This window comes from Ammodytes marinus (genome assembly GCF_949987685.1).
Source record: "Ammodytes marinus genome assembly, chromosome: 4".
NCBI classification, from domain to species: domain Eukaryota; kingdom Metazoa; phylum Chordata; class Actinopteri; order Uranoscopiformes; family Ammodytidae; genus Ammodytes; species Ammodytes marinus.
The window spans coordinates 28,768,791-28,786,154 of NC_137233.1; the positions used below are offsets into that span (position 1 = coordinate 28,768,791).

A 17,364-nucleotide genomic window follows, 5' to 3' on the forward strand; every position below is an offset into this window, starting at 1 on the left:
TGTTGCTTAAAATAATGACTGAACGTAGGCTATTAATCGATTACCCAAGTCATGTTATTCTTGCCATTTGGTTCAACTAACACGCTGTTCATTTGTCAGATAAATGAAGAATTATTTAATAAAGTTAAAGAATATCTCCACAAGGTGTGAACTGCATCAGCTGGACCATATAGTGCCTTTGATCATTCATCATAATCGATTGGTGTTCGCAGCGGGCTTAGTGAGCCTATGATTGCGCGGTCCACGGGTCCACGCCGTGTTTAATGTCTCTGTTATTATGTCATGTGGTGGTCCACGTGAACCGACAAGACGCTGTCAGACAACAGTGTTTAGACGGTGAAGACGTGCCCACCGCATTGCGTTATAGCCTATCATACGAAATATGCTAAATGAGTCCGTCCAATCATCCTGGAGTGGGCGGAGTTGTACTGTGTTGCCATCACGTTGCTCAACTGTGTCAAACGATCCTGAATTGTTAAAGATTTAGCTACCTGACTTAAGCATTATTTAAAACAAAAACTTATAATCCGCCCAGGCGATACATTTTCAAAGAATTTGAAATGTTGGATATTGAAGCTGAGACACACGTGGAGACGAAAAGGTAAATATTTAATCAGAAGACGGATGATTTGATGTTCCTTTAGCAAGTTCGCTAGCTTACCGCTTCGCCCACGACACCTACCAGAGGAAACGGTGGATGTAAACAAATGGAATTTAATCGTTGTATTCTTTATCCCTGGTAAACTCCTGTTAATATGTATCGTGAAGTGAAGTAAAGTAGAGTACCACATGGCCGTAAGCAGTGCCCACTAGGCTGCTGTCTATAGCAGATAAGTTAGCTGACATGTCAACCACAAGTCAACGCTTAGCGAGTTAGTTCGTTAAAAACTGTAGCTATTGATGCTCTGACGCGCGTGCATTGCGTTCATAAACAGTGCAGTAACGTCAGCGTTTGAGAACCACTAATGGCCGTAAATGTTTACTTTATAATGTGTCACAAATGTCATTTATTAGGCTACTTGCCAGATATGTGTCAATATCATATACTGTTCAATATACAGCCTACAATAATGTAATAACAATACTGTCATACTTGCAGTTGTAATATAGTTCTCTGTTCGGCGGTAGCTGTCTCTACTTTTAAGCCTTGATAAGTAGGCCTACAGTGGTTGGTTACTGTGTTCGTTGAGGTTACTGGGTCCATGCGGGGTGGGGGTGGTGAACCGATCAGAAAGTGTCAGGTTTGTCTTGAGGGGAAATGGGCTGTAGGCTGTTGTTGAAGTCTAAAAAGCTTTTGTTTCACAACTGAATGAAAGCATGAAAAAAAGTATGTGTTGACTTCCTCATTCCTCAAATATCACCTGTTGTTGTGTGTTTGTTTATTTGATTGGTTGTAGTGGTTTTCCAAATGACCCATTAGGTGTCCCTATAAGCTCACTAAACTACTTCTGACTGTATGTGCCGTCCTCAACCTATAATATACATTTTGAACTTGTTCTTGGAGGTGAATCAGAATAGTTTATTGATCCCAGGGGGATTCACATTAAATGACCAGCCAATACATTTGGGAGAGTATGTTCCAATCACCCATTTGATTGGTGTAACAACCATTTGTTTACATTTGGAAGGCAATGGCTTACGTCCTGTCTCTGAGAAGAGATGGAACAAAAGTCCAGATGGCTAATCTTTGTCATAAACTTGGCCTTAGCGTGGCCTTATCATGTACTGTTTGGGTGCTTTAAAGTAAGGCCAGAGCCTCGTGCATACATTTTAGTAATCACATGTTTAGCGTCTGTGTGTTGTAGGAACACAGTACAGCATGGGAGGAGGAGATAGCTGACACGCTTCAAATTGAACAAGCGGGTTATGTAATCCTTCAGTGACGACCTGTTGGAACGGCGCAGGAGGATATTTTCCCCGGCTTCAGTTTGCACCTATGTGTGTGTGTCCCTCTTTCTCTGCATCTCACTTGTCACTGTCATCCATGTGTACATACATAGTTGTAGCTGCATTTTTTCTATATGTTTGTTTATAACTAATAATATGATGCCGTTCAATACTGTGTTTGAATGAAAGCCCATCTGGCCTGGGTTCTTCTTTATCTGTAGACATTGAAAAAGGAGTAACTTCTGAGTTTTCCGTTGTGGATTTGAGCTGCATTTCACTCGGAGCAGCGATTTGGCCACATTTCTCTGTGGACCCTCCCTGGCTATTATGCCACCAAGTGTAACATTATTATTGTGTTATGTTGACAGACTTGCATTTAGCAGACCTGTACCTGGAGCTGGCATTATTCATGGTCGAAATGTGTTAAAGGTGAAGTAAGCGGTTTATTTATGTTAATATAAGTGTTAAATCGCTCTTTATTCATACAGTGATCACTTACATAATGTGCGCGTTTCATGAAGCCTGACAGGAAGTTAGCTAAAAGAACCATTCCGCTTACAGCACCTTTTTAATTGTCGTTGATTGGAGTGAGTCATAAAACGGTGAGTCAGATGAATGGCCAGATAGTCCAATAGTATTATAGAACAAGACAGATTGTGTTTTTTCACATTTGAGAAAGAAAATAAATAAATCTTTAGCACAGAACATCGTATTTATTTATATCTGGTTCCATTTAACATTCATTTGTCCAGTGTCAAGAGAAAAGACACAGGCTATAAGATTATTTGATTGTGTTTTGAGCTTTTGCCACATCCAACATTGGACATTTTAGGCATTGTTTTTTGGTATTTTCTCAGCCTCAGTAGACGTGTTATGGCAAACATTCTGATTTATCGTGTAGGCTTCGTAGCAAGACAAGCAATTACAAAGCCAGGAAGTGGCACACCTTAATAACATCCCGCACTGATTTTGGTAATAATTTACCACTGTACTTTCCCTATTATGAATCACTGCTACAAATACATTTTGAACACACAAAACTCACTAACATTGGATTCCTTTTTTTTTCTTCTAAAAAAAATCTCTTTTCATCAGTCCTCAGCCACATATCTCATCAGGTTCCACAACAAAGACATGATGTTAGAAATCAGCTGCTTGCTGCTAGTTATTCTGTTTTTGTGAATTTTAACCCTTCAAACGTTGTTCTGATGCTGCTTCTTTTCTCCCTTTATTTCCTCCTATCTTACAGTGTTAAAGAAAGATCCTAATACCAACATCCAGCACTGATTTTAAAGGAACAGACATTGTTGGTCAACCCATGGAACCCATCCCCCTTGTTGTTCATTTAAAGACGACCACAAATTAGTACTGATGTGTGACCAAAGTGTGGAGATGCCTGGAGGGGACAGCGCCAGCGGGCCAGATGAGGAGCCGCCTGCTTTACCCCCTGCAACAGTAGAGGGCTGGGGGGAGGAGAGGGGGCCACAGGGGCCACGGGACAGAGAGGCTTCAGGTGGACGAGTGGGGCCAGAAGACGAGGAGATGAGCGGATCACATGGCCTCTATTCCCCGTCCAATCACAGCCCGGGAAGCGCCAATGGATCCACCTCCGCTTCAACCAAGAGGTATTTTGCTTGATTGCTTTTGCTCTGACTTCTTGACAACACTGACGTCATAGTTACAGTGATTCAATTACTGCCAGTTCTCTTCATTAATTAATCAATCAATCAATCAATCAATCAGCATTCTATTTATATAGCCCTTTATAGCAACCAGCAGGTTTCCAAAGTGCTTTACATCCAAGAAACGTAATCAAATGTAACATACAGTAAAATCAGAAAAGCTTACATAAAAGCAGAAGGAAGAAAATAACATGTCACAGCACTACTATGTATTAAAAAAACAGTCTAAATAAATAGGTTTTGAGGTTAGATTTAAAATGAGTTGCCTCTGGGATAGTGCATATATCAGAGGATAACATGTTCTAAAATGAACTGGAAACCAATGGAATGAGTAAAGAATTGGGGTAATGTGTTCAGTTGAAGTTGGAAGATTCATTGTGACCAACATAAAAAGCATTACAATCTTATCTTAAAACTTGTTTTTAAATTGCACCTCGTTTTGAGTCTGTCGACATTTAGTTGCGGTGTTTTGAAACATACCAACACATTTAATCCAACTGTGTTTCAATTTTGTTGCCCTGGCCTTGGCTCTATACAGTTACAACATTACTCACTAAAGTAATAGCTGAAAACTTCAACATCATCGCTGATAATAAGCCCAGTGGAGCAAGACACACAACCAGTCAAAGGATCATACAAGTCAACAGTTCAGCCAGGTTACTGTTTTTTTTTAGTCACTATTTATTTTGGAAGTTAATACACAAGTCAGCACGCCTGCAATGTTTCTATAGGAGAACCACAAGTGTACATGGCTGTGGCGAAGTGAACCAGAACGTTTGCCTGCAATCGCAGAAACAAACTACCAGAAAACTCAGGATCTGCCCCAACTCTCAATTTCCATTCAAACAGGACTTAAGACTTTTTTTTTCTGTATGCCACCCCATTATTTTTATAATATAAGTTGACCTCTCCAAATGTGTCTGTAGCAGTGACATTGCCGATAGTGGCAGAGGCCAGTCCCACAGAGAGGTGATGACCACAGTGGCTGAAATGAAGAGGAGGATTCCATCAAACAAACGAAGTCGCAACAAAGGCAGCACTTTGGAGGCCTTACATTATGCACTCAACTGTGTCAAACAAGTGCAAGGTAACCCGGTTTAACAGACAACTATAAACCCTGGTTCTTATTTATTTATTTATTTTATTTTATTTGAGAGTAGTGTCACCGCCTCCTCTCCAAAAAAAAAGCCTGATATCATTTTGGTCTTGTTTTCAAATCGTGCATGTGCGTTTGTGTTGACCTCTGTAGCCAATAGCGAGTACTACAAACTGCTAATGAGAAACGGCCAGGATGAAAGGAGAGATGCCACTGTTTGCAACCTGGAAGAGTTGGAGAGAGTCACCTCTGAACACACCCTTAAAAACACGGTATGTGTACACACTCACACGAAACACACAACTCAATAATCGCTGCATACGCTTACCACATGAACCCTCATATTACAAGATATTACTATAAAGGAAATGTTTGGAACTGTTCCTTTTAACATATTTTGATACTTAGCCGAAGCTCAATGGCAGTTGTGTAAAGTCTTAAAGAAGGGTGACCGTGGCTCAGGTGTTAGAGCAGGTCGGCCAATGATCGGTTCGATTCCCACCCTACCACTCGTGTCATGTTTGTTGTGTCCTTGGGCAAGACAATTCACCCACCCTGCCTCGTGTGAATGTGTATGACTGCTGTATGTTTGAGGTGGTGGTCGGAGGGCAGCCATGCTTCCGCCAGTCTGCCCCAGGGCAGCTGTGGCTACTATCGCAGCTTACCACCACCGGTATGACTGTGTGTGAATGAATGATACCTGGAACCCTGTAAAGCGCTTTGAGTGCGAGAAAAAGCGCTAAATAAATCCAATCCATTATCATTAAAGAAGCAAACACACTTGCATACACGCATGCACATGTACATTCAATTTATTGACTCATGCCTGGGAGGGTGTGCGAGTGACTGTGTGTGTTAACTGTTTGCGTGTAAGTGACTTGGCTCTCTTGTGTGCTTATGTCTATGTGCGTGTCTGTGTGTAGGACTCCTTCGTGGTGGTTTTCTCCCTGTCGAGCGGCCGTGTGATGTACTCGTCGGAGCAGGCTCCCAGCATCCTGTGCTGCAAGACAAAGTTCCTGGAGTCGGCCAAGTTTGTGGAGCTGCTCTTCCACCAAGATGTGAACGTCTTCTACTCACACACAGCTCAGCCGCATCTGCCACCCTGGAGCAACTCGCACACCGGTTTGTTTGAGCCTCCTTTATTACATGGTGTAGGGGAGAGTGGACTGAGTTGTGCCAGTGGGGAAGTAGTGCCACCCCTTGTTTCTAGAAAACCGTGGAAGAAATTGAAATTTGTGACCATATATTTGACTCATCCTGTAAAGAAGGGAGACACAAGGAATATGATATAGGCACATTAAAGCTCAAAAAACTGTTTTGCCTTTCAAAGTAAAATTTCCATGATCAAGGTTTTTTGATTATTGTGTCTGAACAATTATAGACACGTTTGAAAACATTTGACACATGTTTTAGTGCTTTAGTATGCTACACTTTGTGTCTATATAGTTAGCACAATGTCAACCCCAAACTGCTGCATCATGCTAATTATCCAAAAATCTGGGGTTGGGGTGATTTGTGCCAAAGGGCCTAGAAAAGTTATAAGTCAGGGCTGTACAGTGCGACAGTTTTGATCGCATTTGCTACTGAAATTGATCACGTGCGATGATGAATACAAGTCCACTCGCACCGTGCTAATGAGCAGATGCTGTCTCTTTGAAACACAGAGGAGCGCTGCACAACACTGCTTAGAGGGCTCTACATTAACACTCTCCAAATTCGGGTAAATGTAGTCTTAGGCAAGTAAGTTATTGAGTCCACCCTCCACTTTGGCTGGTGAAAGATGTGTGTTCGGGACCTGTGGAGCGGCGATTCTAGCGTCTAATAAACTTCAACAACGGTAATAACCGGAAGAAGACGGCACGCAGTTAAGTTAGCGCGTGTGCAAACAGAACATTTCCTGTGCACCTTCACATTAAAAGCATGTTACTAGCCAAACGTCAGTTTACTTTTTTGAAGCCGGTAAGAACAGGAAGTTCGCGCTTCTCAGCCCTGCAGTGCGCTAGCTTGAAAGGCAACTCATTCAGCTGCAGAGAGCAGTCAACAGTAGTCTATTTAAACAAAGTTTGAAATAACTGATAAGCCACTGAAGAACAACTCCCAACACATTCACAACAACCTATTTAACTTATCCTAAATTGTACCAATATGTATACTTAATTATTTAATAGGCTATATGTTTTAAAGTTAGGTTTTAATTAACAGAAGGACATTTACCAAAAATGTTTATTATTATGAATATAATAATGATGTGTATACAAAAAATATATAGATATTCATTTTATGGGGAGAAATAATTCTGAATCAGCAAAAAATTGCAATTGGCAGATTATATTCTTTTGTCTAAATTACAATCAGTGCACCCCTATTAATTTTTCTACAATTATTACTGCACACACTAGGATATGACATTAATTGAGAATTTCAAATGAGACCAAGATGACAGGCTAAAAGGTAATTAGAGCGAAATGCATGGGTTAAGGTTATGCAAGTTTTCGATCATACTTTGTGTGCTACTGAATTTATTTTTGTGCTACTGATTTTTTTTGCTTGCTAGCACCAGTGCTACCACCTAAAAAAATAAGCGTACAGCCCTGTAAGTAAGTAAGTAAGTAAAATGTATTTATAAAAGCACATTTATAACAGTTTGCTCTGTCCAAAGTGCTGTACATAGTGCATTCAGTAGGTTAACAATGAAGGTTAATTAACAATAACAAAAAATAAAAGACATAAAGCCCATATATCCACATATAAACAAAGATAGTAGTGCAGAGGTAAGACAGTTAATGGGGAGGAAAAACCAGTGTGTGCAAATGGGTTTTGAGCCTTGATTTAAAGGGGGAATCACATTAGTCAGGTGGCAGTTGGTTCCACAAGCACGGAGCAGCTAGTGCAAAGTACATTTCTGAGAGTTGTGCCAGTGGCATGGCTGTATACGCTGGTCACCAAAAAGAAAGTGATCGTCTACAGTAGCTCAGAAGAGACTGACATCTCCATTCCACTTAACGACACCACTGACAAGAGTTCAGATGGCCAGAAAGATGATGATGGTGACTTTGTCATTGTGAGCTTTGCAGGTAAAACCACCTAGATCTGCTAGGCCTTGTTTAAGAAAATTGACGTTCGGGGGCGCCTTTAGCTCAGTTGGTAAGGCGTCCCCCTCCCGGGCCAGGCCCAGCAGCAGACCCGGGTTCGATTCCCACCCGCGGTCGTTCTCTGCATGTCACTCCCCTCTCTGCCCCATTTCACCTCTGTCTCTCTGCACTATCAATAAAGCATAAAAATGCCCAAAAAATATCTTGAAAGAAAAAAAAAAGAAAATTGACCTTCAATCTTTGTAAAATATTTACTTTATTTACTTTAAATAAACCTTAAATAAGTAATTGTCTCATGGATTTGTCTTGCATTACAGTTTATGAGATATATATCAATGGCACAATTTACCTCATGGTATTCTTTCCAAAGGCACAACTTACACCACAGTAAGTGCCACAAGACAACTTTTTTTCCAAAAGCTATATTTCTTAAACAGTTTATTCCAGATCCAAAGTTTTTATTGCCACGGATGCACAACATCCTGAATTTTATGTACATATTTGAGTTGGAGACATTACTGTCAAGGCCTCACTTTAAAATCGCTTTGAGTAAAAAGTGGCACATCTCACCCCACTCTCCCCTATAGGTTTTTCTACTTAATGTTAGTTGCTCTTGATTCATCAGGTATAGTTCTAGTTAATTGATGCATGGTATTTTTTTTTATAGGAAATGCTTAACACATGTCTAAAGGCACTTTGACATTCAGCATTGAACTGCTGCAAAATGCAAAATGTTGTCCATCCTGATGGTAACTGTGATTTTTAGTATAAAAAGAGAGAAAAAGTATTTTTATCGGTTATATGAATTTCCTATATATTTGATTTAACAAAAGTAAAAAATGTGTTTCTTACATCAATCAGTTAAACAGCATACACAGTTCATAGCACAGGTCTGCCAGTCATTCAGCTTTACAGTAATTGCCAGATAACATTTTCGATCCCACTCATTTTTATCCAATCAGGAGACAGAGCGCTCTTTCGCGGCACTATCTGACAAAGACGGCTGCACATTCATGTGGTGGTGACGTAGGGACGAGGGAGGGGACTGCTAACTACAGTCACTGACAGGAAGTTAGCTAAAAGGACCACATCACTTACTTCTCCTTTTAATATGTTTGTGTGTAGTTTTTAAGCATTGGAAATAACTGAACGATCTTACAGTACTGGCAGATAACTATCTTTTCTTTGTTCTTTGCCTCTGCAGCGGGAGTTTTGTTTGACTGTGCCCAGGTCAAGTCTTTCTTCTGCAGAATCAGGTCAGTTCTTTACTCTATTCTATTAGGGATCTTTCTTATACTAGGTGTCCCATGAATTTATTTGATTTATTTCTCAATAATAGAATCTCTCTGGGAAAATTGGGCGGGCTCAGAGAAATCTGATTTCCACAGATTCTTGCACAATGTTATCAGAAATAACCCAATGTTACCAATAGATATTAGTAGAGACCGTTAAGAACAGCTGAAGGTCACGCATTTAGCACATTGTTGCAATAGAAAGATTAGTTTTATAGATGAAAATTTTAGATTTGGCAGTGGCCTGCTATTGTTTACATACAGTACTTTTGAGTTTGACATCCATTTCCATTGAATAGCTTATGTTTATGTGGTGTTTTAGAGGATTGCAGCTAACCGAGAACACCACCACATTTACTTTATGCATCACAGTAGAAATAAAAAGTTTCAATGTACGTTTTAGGGGTGGAAAGGACCGCGAGGGTGAGATGCGGTACAACCCATTTCGGATAACACCTTACCAGCTCAAGGTGCAGGGAAAGGGAGGCAGTAAGGAGTTGGAGGAGCCGTGCTGCCTAGCGCTGGCCGAGCGTATTATCTCTGGATATGAGGGTATGCTATACTGAATATTTCACTTACTCTTTTTTTTACCTGTGTTTTAACATGCGACTTTTCTTATTTAAAATGTGTATATTGTCCAACTTCCTGATCAATGGGCCTCCTGGGGATGTGGGGACATTGGGAAAGTCAAGAACAAATCAATATCCTTACAATGCTTACCATCTCTATGCTGTACATTTATCAGTCTGCATTGTCATTCATGTACTTAAAACATAAACATTTAAGACACTATAGATATAGATATAGATCCATAATCCTGACATTGATATTATTCACTCATGCAGCACCTCGGATCCCCTTGGACAAGCGCATCTTCACCACCACACACTCCCCTGGCTGTGTTTTCCTGGAAGTGGACGACAGGTGGATCCACACACACACAGTAACGTGCACTATCAGGGTTATGTATAGTGTGTCCATGATGCTAAATTTGACGGTTGCTATCCACAGGGCTGTGCCGTTGCTAGGATACCTGCCTCAAGATCTGATTGGCACGTCGTTGCTAACTTGCATTCATCCAGACGACCGCCTCCTCGTGCTGTCCATGCACCGGAAAGGTAGGCGCTCGAGCAGGCTAAAAGTCTTTCTCTGAATAAAAATAGAACCTTATGAAATAGAAAAAAATTAATAGACCTTATCAATATACAGTATTATTAATAATAGAAAATAACAATTCATTTCATTTATGGATGCTTTCATAACACTCAAGGACACCTTACAGTTAAAATAAGCAAAAATACAGTTAATACATGCAAATATAGCTAAAACAAGCGAGCCAAATAGGATAGGCCTGTCGGATGAAGGTGAGTTTTGAGGGGGGAGGTTTTAAAGGTGGGCAGAGACTCAATGGTACGGATGGATAGTTGGAGAGAGTTCCAGAAGCAGGGGGGCAGAACGTCTGAAGGCTCTGGAGCCCATGGTGGACATGTGGGCGGATGGAGTGGAGAGAAGAAAAGAAGAAGAAGAGGATCTGAGACGGTTGGATCGAATGGAGTGTAAGGCTGGAGGAGTTCAGAGAGGTTTGGAGCAGCAAGATTATGGAGGGCTTTGAACATGAGGAGGGGGATCTTGGAATTGGACAGGGAGCCAGTGCAGCTGTATTGTTTATAGTGATCAGTCATAGAATCTACTACGTCTTTTTAAAACTCAATCTCTCTTCATGCCATGTGTGTAGTGTTAAAGTACGCGGGCCAGTCTGCTTTCGAGCACTCTCCGATGCGTCTGCGCTGTCAGAATGGAGATTACGTCGCCTTGGACACAAGCTGGTCCAGCTTCATCAACCCTTGGAGCCGCAAGGTGGCCTTCATCATTGGGAGGCATAAAGTCAGGACGTAAGTGGCAACAGCACAGACTCAGAACCCCACACAGGCAACAAAAAAAATCAATGCTTTGACATGACAATATCATGATAATGATTAGACCCCTTTCCTGTGGTTGTTTGTCCCCAGGAGTCCACTGAATGAGGATGTGTTTGCTGCTCGGACAAAGGACGATATCCCAATCACCCATGAGGAAATAAAAGATCTGCAAGCAAAGATCTATAAGCTGTTCCAGCAGGTCAATATTATAGTGCTGTGAAATTTATAAAATATACATTAAAATATAAATGGTTTATACACATTAGTGTGAGAGACGTTAAGCAAAAATTTAACATGAAAAAAGTAGAAGTAGGTATCTCTATTGCACAAAAACAAACAAACACACACACAAACACACACACACACACACACACACACACAGATGTTACTTTATCTTTTGTTTCGGTTTGTATGTCAGAGTTTCTCCACTTGCTTAACTTCTTTGTGCCTCCTCTCTGCAGCCTGTCCGTAACAATGGTTCCAGTGGTTACGGCAGTTTGGGAAGTGGCTCTCATGAGCACTACAACACCGTAGCCTCATCAAGTGACAGCAATGGTAACCTGTGGGAGGACTCACACCGGGAACCGGTGAGAAATCACAGTGACATCAGGGACCAGGAAGCCAGTGTTAACCTTTTTAGACAAGGTTTATCATGCTGATCAATTGTTTGTGTGTCATTGTAGATGACTATGCAGCAGATCTGTGCTGATGTGAACAGAGTCAAGAGCTGGGGCCAGCAGCCCTATTTGGATTCTAGCCAGAAAATTGCTCCTCTACGCAAACCTGCCACAGGTAAGCAACACTTATTAAATACAAAACATAAAAAACAGACTGCATTAAAATTGACACATATTTAAATATTGGCTAACATGGTCCTTGATTCCCTCAGCACGTAAGCCCCCCACAGCCTCCAACCCTGAGGGCAGAGGTCATGAAGAATGCAGGAAGCAAACACACATTCCCTCCTATCAGCAAATTAACTGTGTGGACAACATCATCAGGTGTGTGTGTATGAAGAATCATCACACCACTCTTTGTTCATTTCAGTTCATTTCCCTCATTCCTGTCACTAAATGAATTGTGTGTGTTCCAGATTCTTGGAGAACTGTACAGGTCCAGTCAAGCGAAAGAGTGACTGTCAATCCCTGGCCACCTCTTCCTCCTCGTCCTCTACCTCAGAAGACGACAAGCCTGCTGAAGCCACTGACACAGCTCAGGCCAACTCAGATGGTACAAACACACCACTTACAACACACAGTTAACCGCTTGGTTTGAGTAAAACATTTTCACATTCCTTGCAAAAGGCAACTTTAACTGTTATTCTTGTTGTTTATCCTCACTTTGTAGTGGCGGTGATGGACAGTGGGGTGTCGGTGGCCCCTACGGCAGCAGCCGTGGTTGGAGCGCCTCTGACAGACATCACAATGTCTACTAAGGCCATGAGTGTCACCAGCCAGTGTTCGTACAGCAGCACCATTGTCCATGTACCACAGCCTGAATCAGGTATTTAAACAGACCCTTACATCTGTCTGTCACGTCAAGGGAGACATTCTCTTTTGCAACTCTTCTGTTTTCATTTAATGTATATAGGAGTTACATCTTTAATTAGTTAAGCTTTGGATTTAGAAATATTTTGGCAAGAAAGCCCTGTAAACTGACTATTGAGCATGTTTTCTTTCCCTCAATGTTCACCCACAGAGGCCACAGCACTGGAAGATGCCCCGATGGACAGCGAGCCTGCCGACGCTGCTCCGCCCTCTGTCCGTCCTGCCCCGAGCCCTGCCGCAGAAGAACGAATGTTGATAGACCTCACCAAGGAAGTGCTGTCAGCTCACACCCAGAAGGAGGAGCAAGAGTATGTGGATCGATTCCGCCATCGCATCCTCCAGAGCCCCTACAGCTCCTATCTGCAGCAGGACAACAGCTCCATGGCTCACTCCCACCATCCAGGTCTGGTTTTTTATGACAAACAACGTGTGTGGATTTAGTGACTGCTCAATATAAGTGTTGCCCCCATCAAAATTCCAAATTTGAACCTGAATATTAGCATAACATGTGACCTTTTGAAGTTACACTTCAGCACCTTCATTCAAACTTATGCTGTGACCTGTTTCCATCTCAACACAGGTGACTACCTCCATCCACTGAGCCCTGGTGGCTTGAAACACTCCCGGAGAGGAAAGCCCAGACACAAGCGCCTCAAACCCCAAGACTCCTCGGACAGCTACGCTTCTCCGCCCGGCCCTCCTCGCAACAACGTCCCCTACTCATCCTGGCCCTCCTCAGAGTCCTCCCAGCTCCAGATGGGGCCGCCCTTCAACCAAACATCCCAAAGCCAGGCACCATTCTTCCCCATGATGGCGACCCAACCAGACCCAGTGCGACTTTTACCTCCCGGACCACCACAACAGCTGCCTGCGGCGCCTCCCCTGGTGCTGCAGCCTCCTCCTGACCAAAGCCAGATCAGCTACAACTTCAACATCATGCAGCCTGCTCAAACCCTGCCGGGCATGCAGTCCATCCAGATGCCTGGCATGGAGCCCTTTCTCAATCTGCAGACTCTCCAGAACTTCCCCCAGCTGCAGGCCATGACTCTAGCCCAGAACATCAACCCTTACATGGCTCCGGTCATGGCTGTCATCCTGCCCAACATCCCCACCTACCCTCCAGGTTACCCTACCATCTACCCACCGTCTGCTCCTTCCATGGTGCCCCAAGTGCCCATGACTATGCCCATGACAAACTTTGCCCCCGGCAGCGCCCCCTTCCCAATGCCCCAGTTTCAGACCCAGCCTTGCCCCCCCCAGCCTCTGAGCTCCTTGGACCCTCTGCTTTGCTCGCACAGACCCAGCTCCTCTGTGGTGGAGGAGGAGGAGGAGGCAGCCGGGCCTGGGGCTTTGTTCTCCAGCTCTCGCTCCAGTTCTCCGCTGCAGCTCAACCTGCTGCAGGAGGAGCTTCCAAAGCCCGGCGAAGGACAGAGCAGCAGCGGACACAACCGCGCCGAGAGCCTCCACGAACAACATGCCGACAAGGTGAGGCCTCTCTTTCCTGTCAACCTTCACCTGCCCCACGCCAAAACATTGACTCTTACTACTTCTATCATTCTCTCAGATGTAGACAAGGCAAGGCAAGGCAACTTTACTTGTATAGCACATTTCGTACACAAAGGCAGCTCAAAGTGCTTCCCAGATTTACAATTAAACATCAATCGACAACAAAGTATAGAGTTGAATAAAAACTATTTCAAAAGCTTTATTACAGGGTGGAATAGGCATTATGAAATAGAACAGTTTTTAGCTTTGACTTAAAACTTAGACATGTATTGTCATACATAGTACCCACCATATGGTATGTAAGTATTTGCTTTGGTTCTGACTGTTGATCACTTTAAACAGGACGATAACCCCAGTGAGTCTGGGAACCATGATGCCCAGTCTACATCCAGTGAGCTGCTTGACATGCTGCTGCAGGAGGATGCTAGGTCAGGGACCGGCTCTAATGCCTCAGGGTCTGGCTCAGGGGAGTCTGGAGGCTCCTTGGGATCTGGCTCCGGATCCAATGGAACCTCCACCTCACACACTGGTATGAGGGAAAACACACATGCCTACTACAATACACACACACACACACAACAAAAACAATCTCCCCTCTCTTGGCAATGTTTGTGAATCACGTTCATAGTTGTAAACAGTCTGCATGAAATTGTCTTGTCTTACATTCTGTGTCTGTCTATAATGTTTCTAATGTTACTGTTAATCCTACAGCACATTGTGAATGAGTAAAACAAATTAAACAATGCATTTGAGGTCAATGCAGGCCAGGATAGCAGTGGTTGAACTTGATAGTAGGCTGAAGTGACTGATTCAGAGCTCTACTCGGCCTACAGGCAGCAGCAGCAACAGCAGCAAATACTTTGCCAGCAACGTTTCATCAGACACGTCACGCAAAGCACGTAAGAGCCAGGAGGCAGCAGCAGAGCCCCAGCACACCTTCGACTCTCGGGCGGAGAACTCTCTGTGGAGCATGATCCAGCAAACGCCCCATCGTGTCATGATGACGTACCAGATCCAGGCCAGGTACACGCACACAGCACCATCCCCTACCCTTTCTATTCCACTCATGATGTACATAAGTTAAATGTCTGTCCTGAAAGGCAACATTGTTCAACATTTCAAACTACAGAAAGCAGCAGCAGCGCGTCAATGTTTTCCTTTTTTTTTCTCCTGCAGGGACCAGAGTGAGGTGTTGGCAGAGGATAGGGAGAAGCTCAGGGTGCTGCAGCCCCTCCAGCCCTGGTTCAATAAGGAGCAAAGAAAGGAGCTGGCTGAGGTCCATCCATGGATCCAAAAGCACACTATCCCACAGGATATAGACACACAGGTGGGGATTCCCATTCACACAAACACACACACACACACACACACACACACACACACACACACATATCCTCATACTTCTATATTTGTAAGGACACTCATTGACATAATGCATTCCCTTACCCTAACCTTAACCATCACAACTACAGTATGCGCCTAACCCCAACCCTTTTACTAAGACTAATTAATACTGGATTCCTAAAAAACAAGTCTTAACAGTCAAACAGGCCTTCAAAGAAGTAAGTACCAGGCTAAATGTCCTCACTTTCCAAAGATGTCCTCTCTCTGATGGTTAATAGCTTTAATTGGTCCTCACAAAGATGCTCGTACAAGTACACATTCACTTGAGCACATGTGTAATTTACTTTTTTCACCACAGGGTTGCGTGGGCTGCAACGCAGGCAACGGGGTCGCCCACTCTCCCCACCCTCCTCACCCTCCTGCCCCCAACAGCACATCCCCTCTGGGCAGCCCTCAGCAGGACTCCATCAAACCCGGGGTGGACAGCTGAGAGATCCTGGAAGCTACAACAACCAGCCAACCAGCCTTGCAAGAAACCTCGGAAAACTCCCACCATGCATCTCTTCTGACCAATTGGGAGAAGTGGGTCCCTGACTCCCTGTGCTTTAGTTTGACGTTTAATATGTTTTTGAAAGGTATCCGAGGCTGGACCAGGCCCAGAGGAGCAGAGGAGGCGAGAGCGACGGGGCATTTTTACCGTCAATTTCTCGTGGTCAGCGTAATGTGACTGCCTTTATTGGACCATGAATATTATAGCTCTTTGCTTTTTGTGATGATCGACCTCATGTAGGGGTTTAGATTGTATTTATGACCGACCAGATACCTTAGCAACAAGAACTCAATACAGAAAGAATGTCCGATGGTTGCTGCCCTTAGACATGAGCACCGCGTGCACAGCCATGATCTGCTGGATGGGTGCAACTCTGTGACAAGACAAAGACAGAGCTGGCCCAGTTTCAGTACCAGACCACATGCCAGACTCTCCAGAAACATGGCGTGCAGGTTGTACAGTATGTGTACCACATCAACCCCTTCAACTGCATAATGACTTACCATGGTTTTCACATGGTACTTTTTTTTGGTGGGAGACAAAGATAAAGACACATTTGCTGCAGTCCTTTTAAGTGTTTGGATTCTACTCTTGTAAGTTAATTGTTATTGGAGTGTATTCTCTTATTCCATAGGTTTATTGTCCTCTTGTCCAGAACATCAGTATTTATGTTACTTTGAATACCAACAGCATCAAACGTGATGAGTATTTCCAAATGGACATAGTGCTACACAGGTCCACCAAGATGTCTAGAACATCCTGTAGCAAGCCCTTTATCAACTCAGTATCCTACCTGATCATAAACCTACAGTAATTATCGCTTTAATCTTATTTTAAACGAAGACAGCTTGGCCCCAAATTTCCTCTGGTTGTGGGTTTACTTACTTAATTTTTTCTTTGACTGTGTCAGACAAACAGCAACAGAGGACTTGACTTATCTATTGTATCTCTGTGAATGTAGTCACATTTTTTCCTGTGGATTCAGTTTGCAGGTAAGCGTGTGTGTGTGTGTGTGTGTGTGTGTGTGTGTGTGTGTGTGTGTGTGTGTGTGTGTGTGTACAAATGCGAGCTGCATCCTCTGATACAGTTGTCCAACAGTGCAAGACAGACCAAGGTTTTCTACTGTTTTTAGGTTGAATGTATACAGTATCATGTATTTTATAGAAAAAAAACAAAAACAAAACCAACCATGTGTATAAAAGCCATTTTTCATGAATACAGGGACTGACTGTGACACAAAGGAATGAATAAATGAACTATGACTTATCGTGTAAGTGACTATTTCTATCAAGCACCATACACAAAAATAGGTAACGGCTTCTCTCATTTGAACTATCATGGATGTGGTAGTACATGTTAGTTGATATACCCATCAGTGCTAGGTGCAGTCTCATGGGGTACATAACATTTTGTCAAAATCACTGGTCAATGTGTGTGTAATCAAAGGGG

The 17,364-nt window shown here is 43.1% G+C and overlaps 1 protein-coding gene across 2 annotated transcripts; it reads left to right on the forward strand.

Moving 5' to 3' along the window:
* The first annotated feature begins 466 nt into the window (after positions 1-466).
* per3 (period circadian clock 3) lies at positions 467-17,144 on the forward strand. 2 transcript variants are annotated; one of them, XM_080026275.1, is made up of 22 exons: positions 467-601; positions 3,137-3,512; positions 4,496-4,656; positions 4,819-4,937; positions 5,589-5,787; positions 8,962-9,013; positions 9,453-9,601; positions 9,895-9,973; positions 10,061-10,167; positions 10,785-10,941; positions 11,059-11,167; positions 11,430-11,555; positions 11,652-11,760; positions 11,858-11,969; positions 12,062-12,198; positions 12,316-12,471; positions 12,667-12,918; positions 13,096-14,000; positions 14,364-14,550; positions 14,855-15,044; positions 15,198-15,348; positions 15,724-17,144. In XM_080026275.1, the coding sequence occupies exons 2-22, from the start codon at positions 3,259-3,261 to the stop codon at positions 15,853-15,855; spliced, it is 3,843 nt and encodes a 1,280-aa protein (XP_079882401.1). In that variant the 5' UTR covers positions 467-601; positions 3,137-3,258; the 3' UTR covers positions 15,856-17,144. The 2 variants fall into 2 exon arrangements, with proteins under 2 accessions (XP_079882401.1, XP_079882402.1); XM_080026276.1 differs by lacking the exons at positions 467-601; positions 4,496-4,656 and having other exon boundaries at positions 3,296-3,512.
* Positions 17,145-17,364: the final 220 nt, after the last annotated feature.

Coding starts and splice junctions, on each gene's coding strand:
- per3 (XM_080026275.1), top strand. CDS start 3,259: ATGTGTGACCAAAGTGTGGAGATGCCTGGAGGGGACAGCGCCAGCGGG. Junction 4,657..4,818: donor CTGTGTCAAACAAGTGCAAG/GTAACCCGGTTT, acceptor TGACCTCTGTAG/CCAATAGCGAGTACTACAAA. Junction 5,788..8,961: donor CTGGAGCAACTCGCACACCG/GTTTGTTTGAGC, acceptor TTGCCTCTGCAG/CGGGAGTTTTGTTTGACTGT.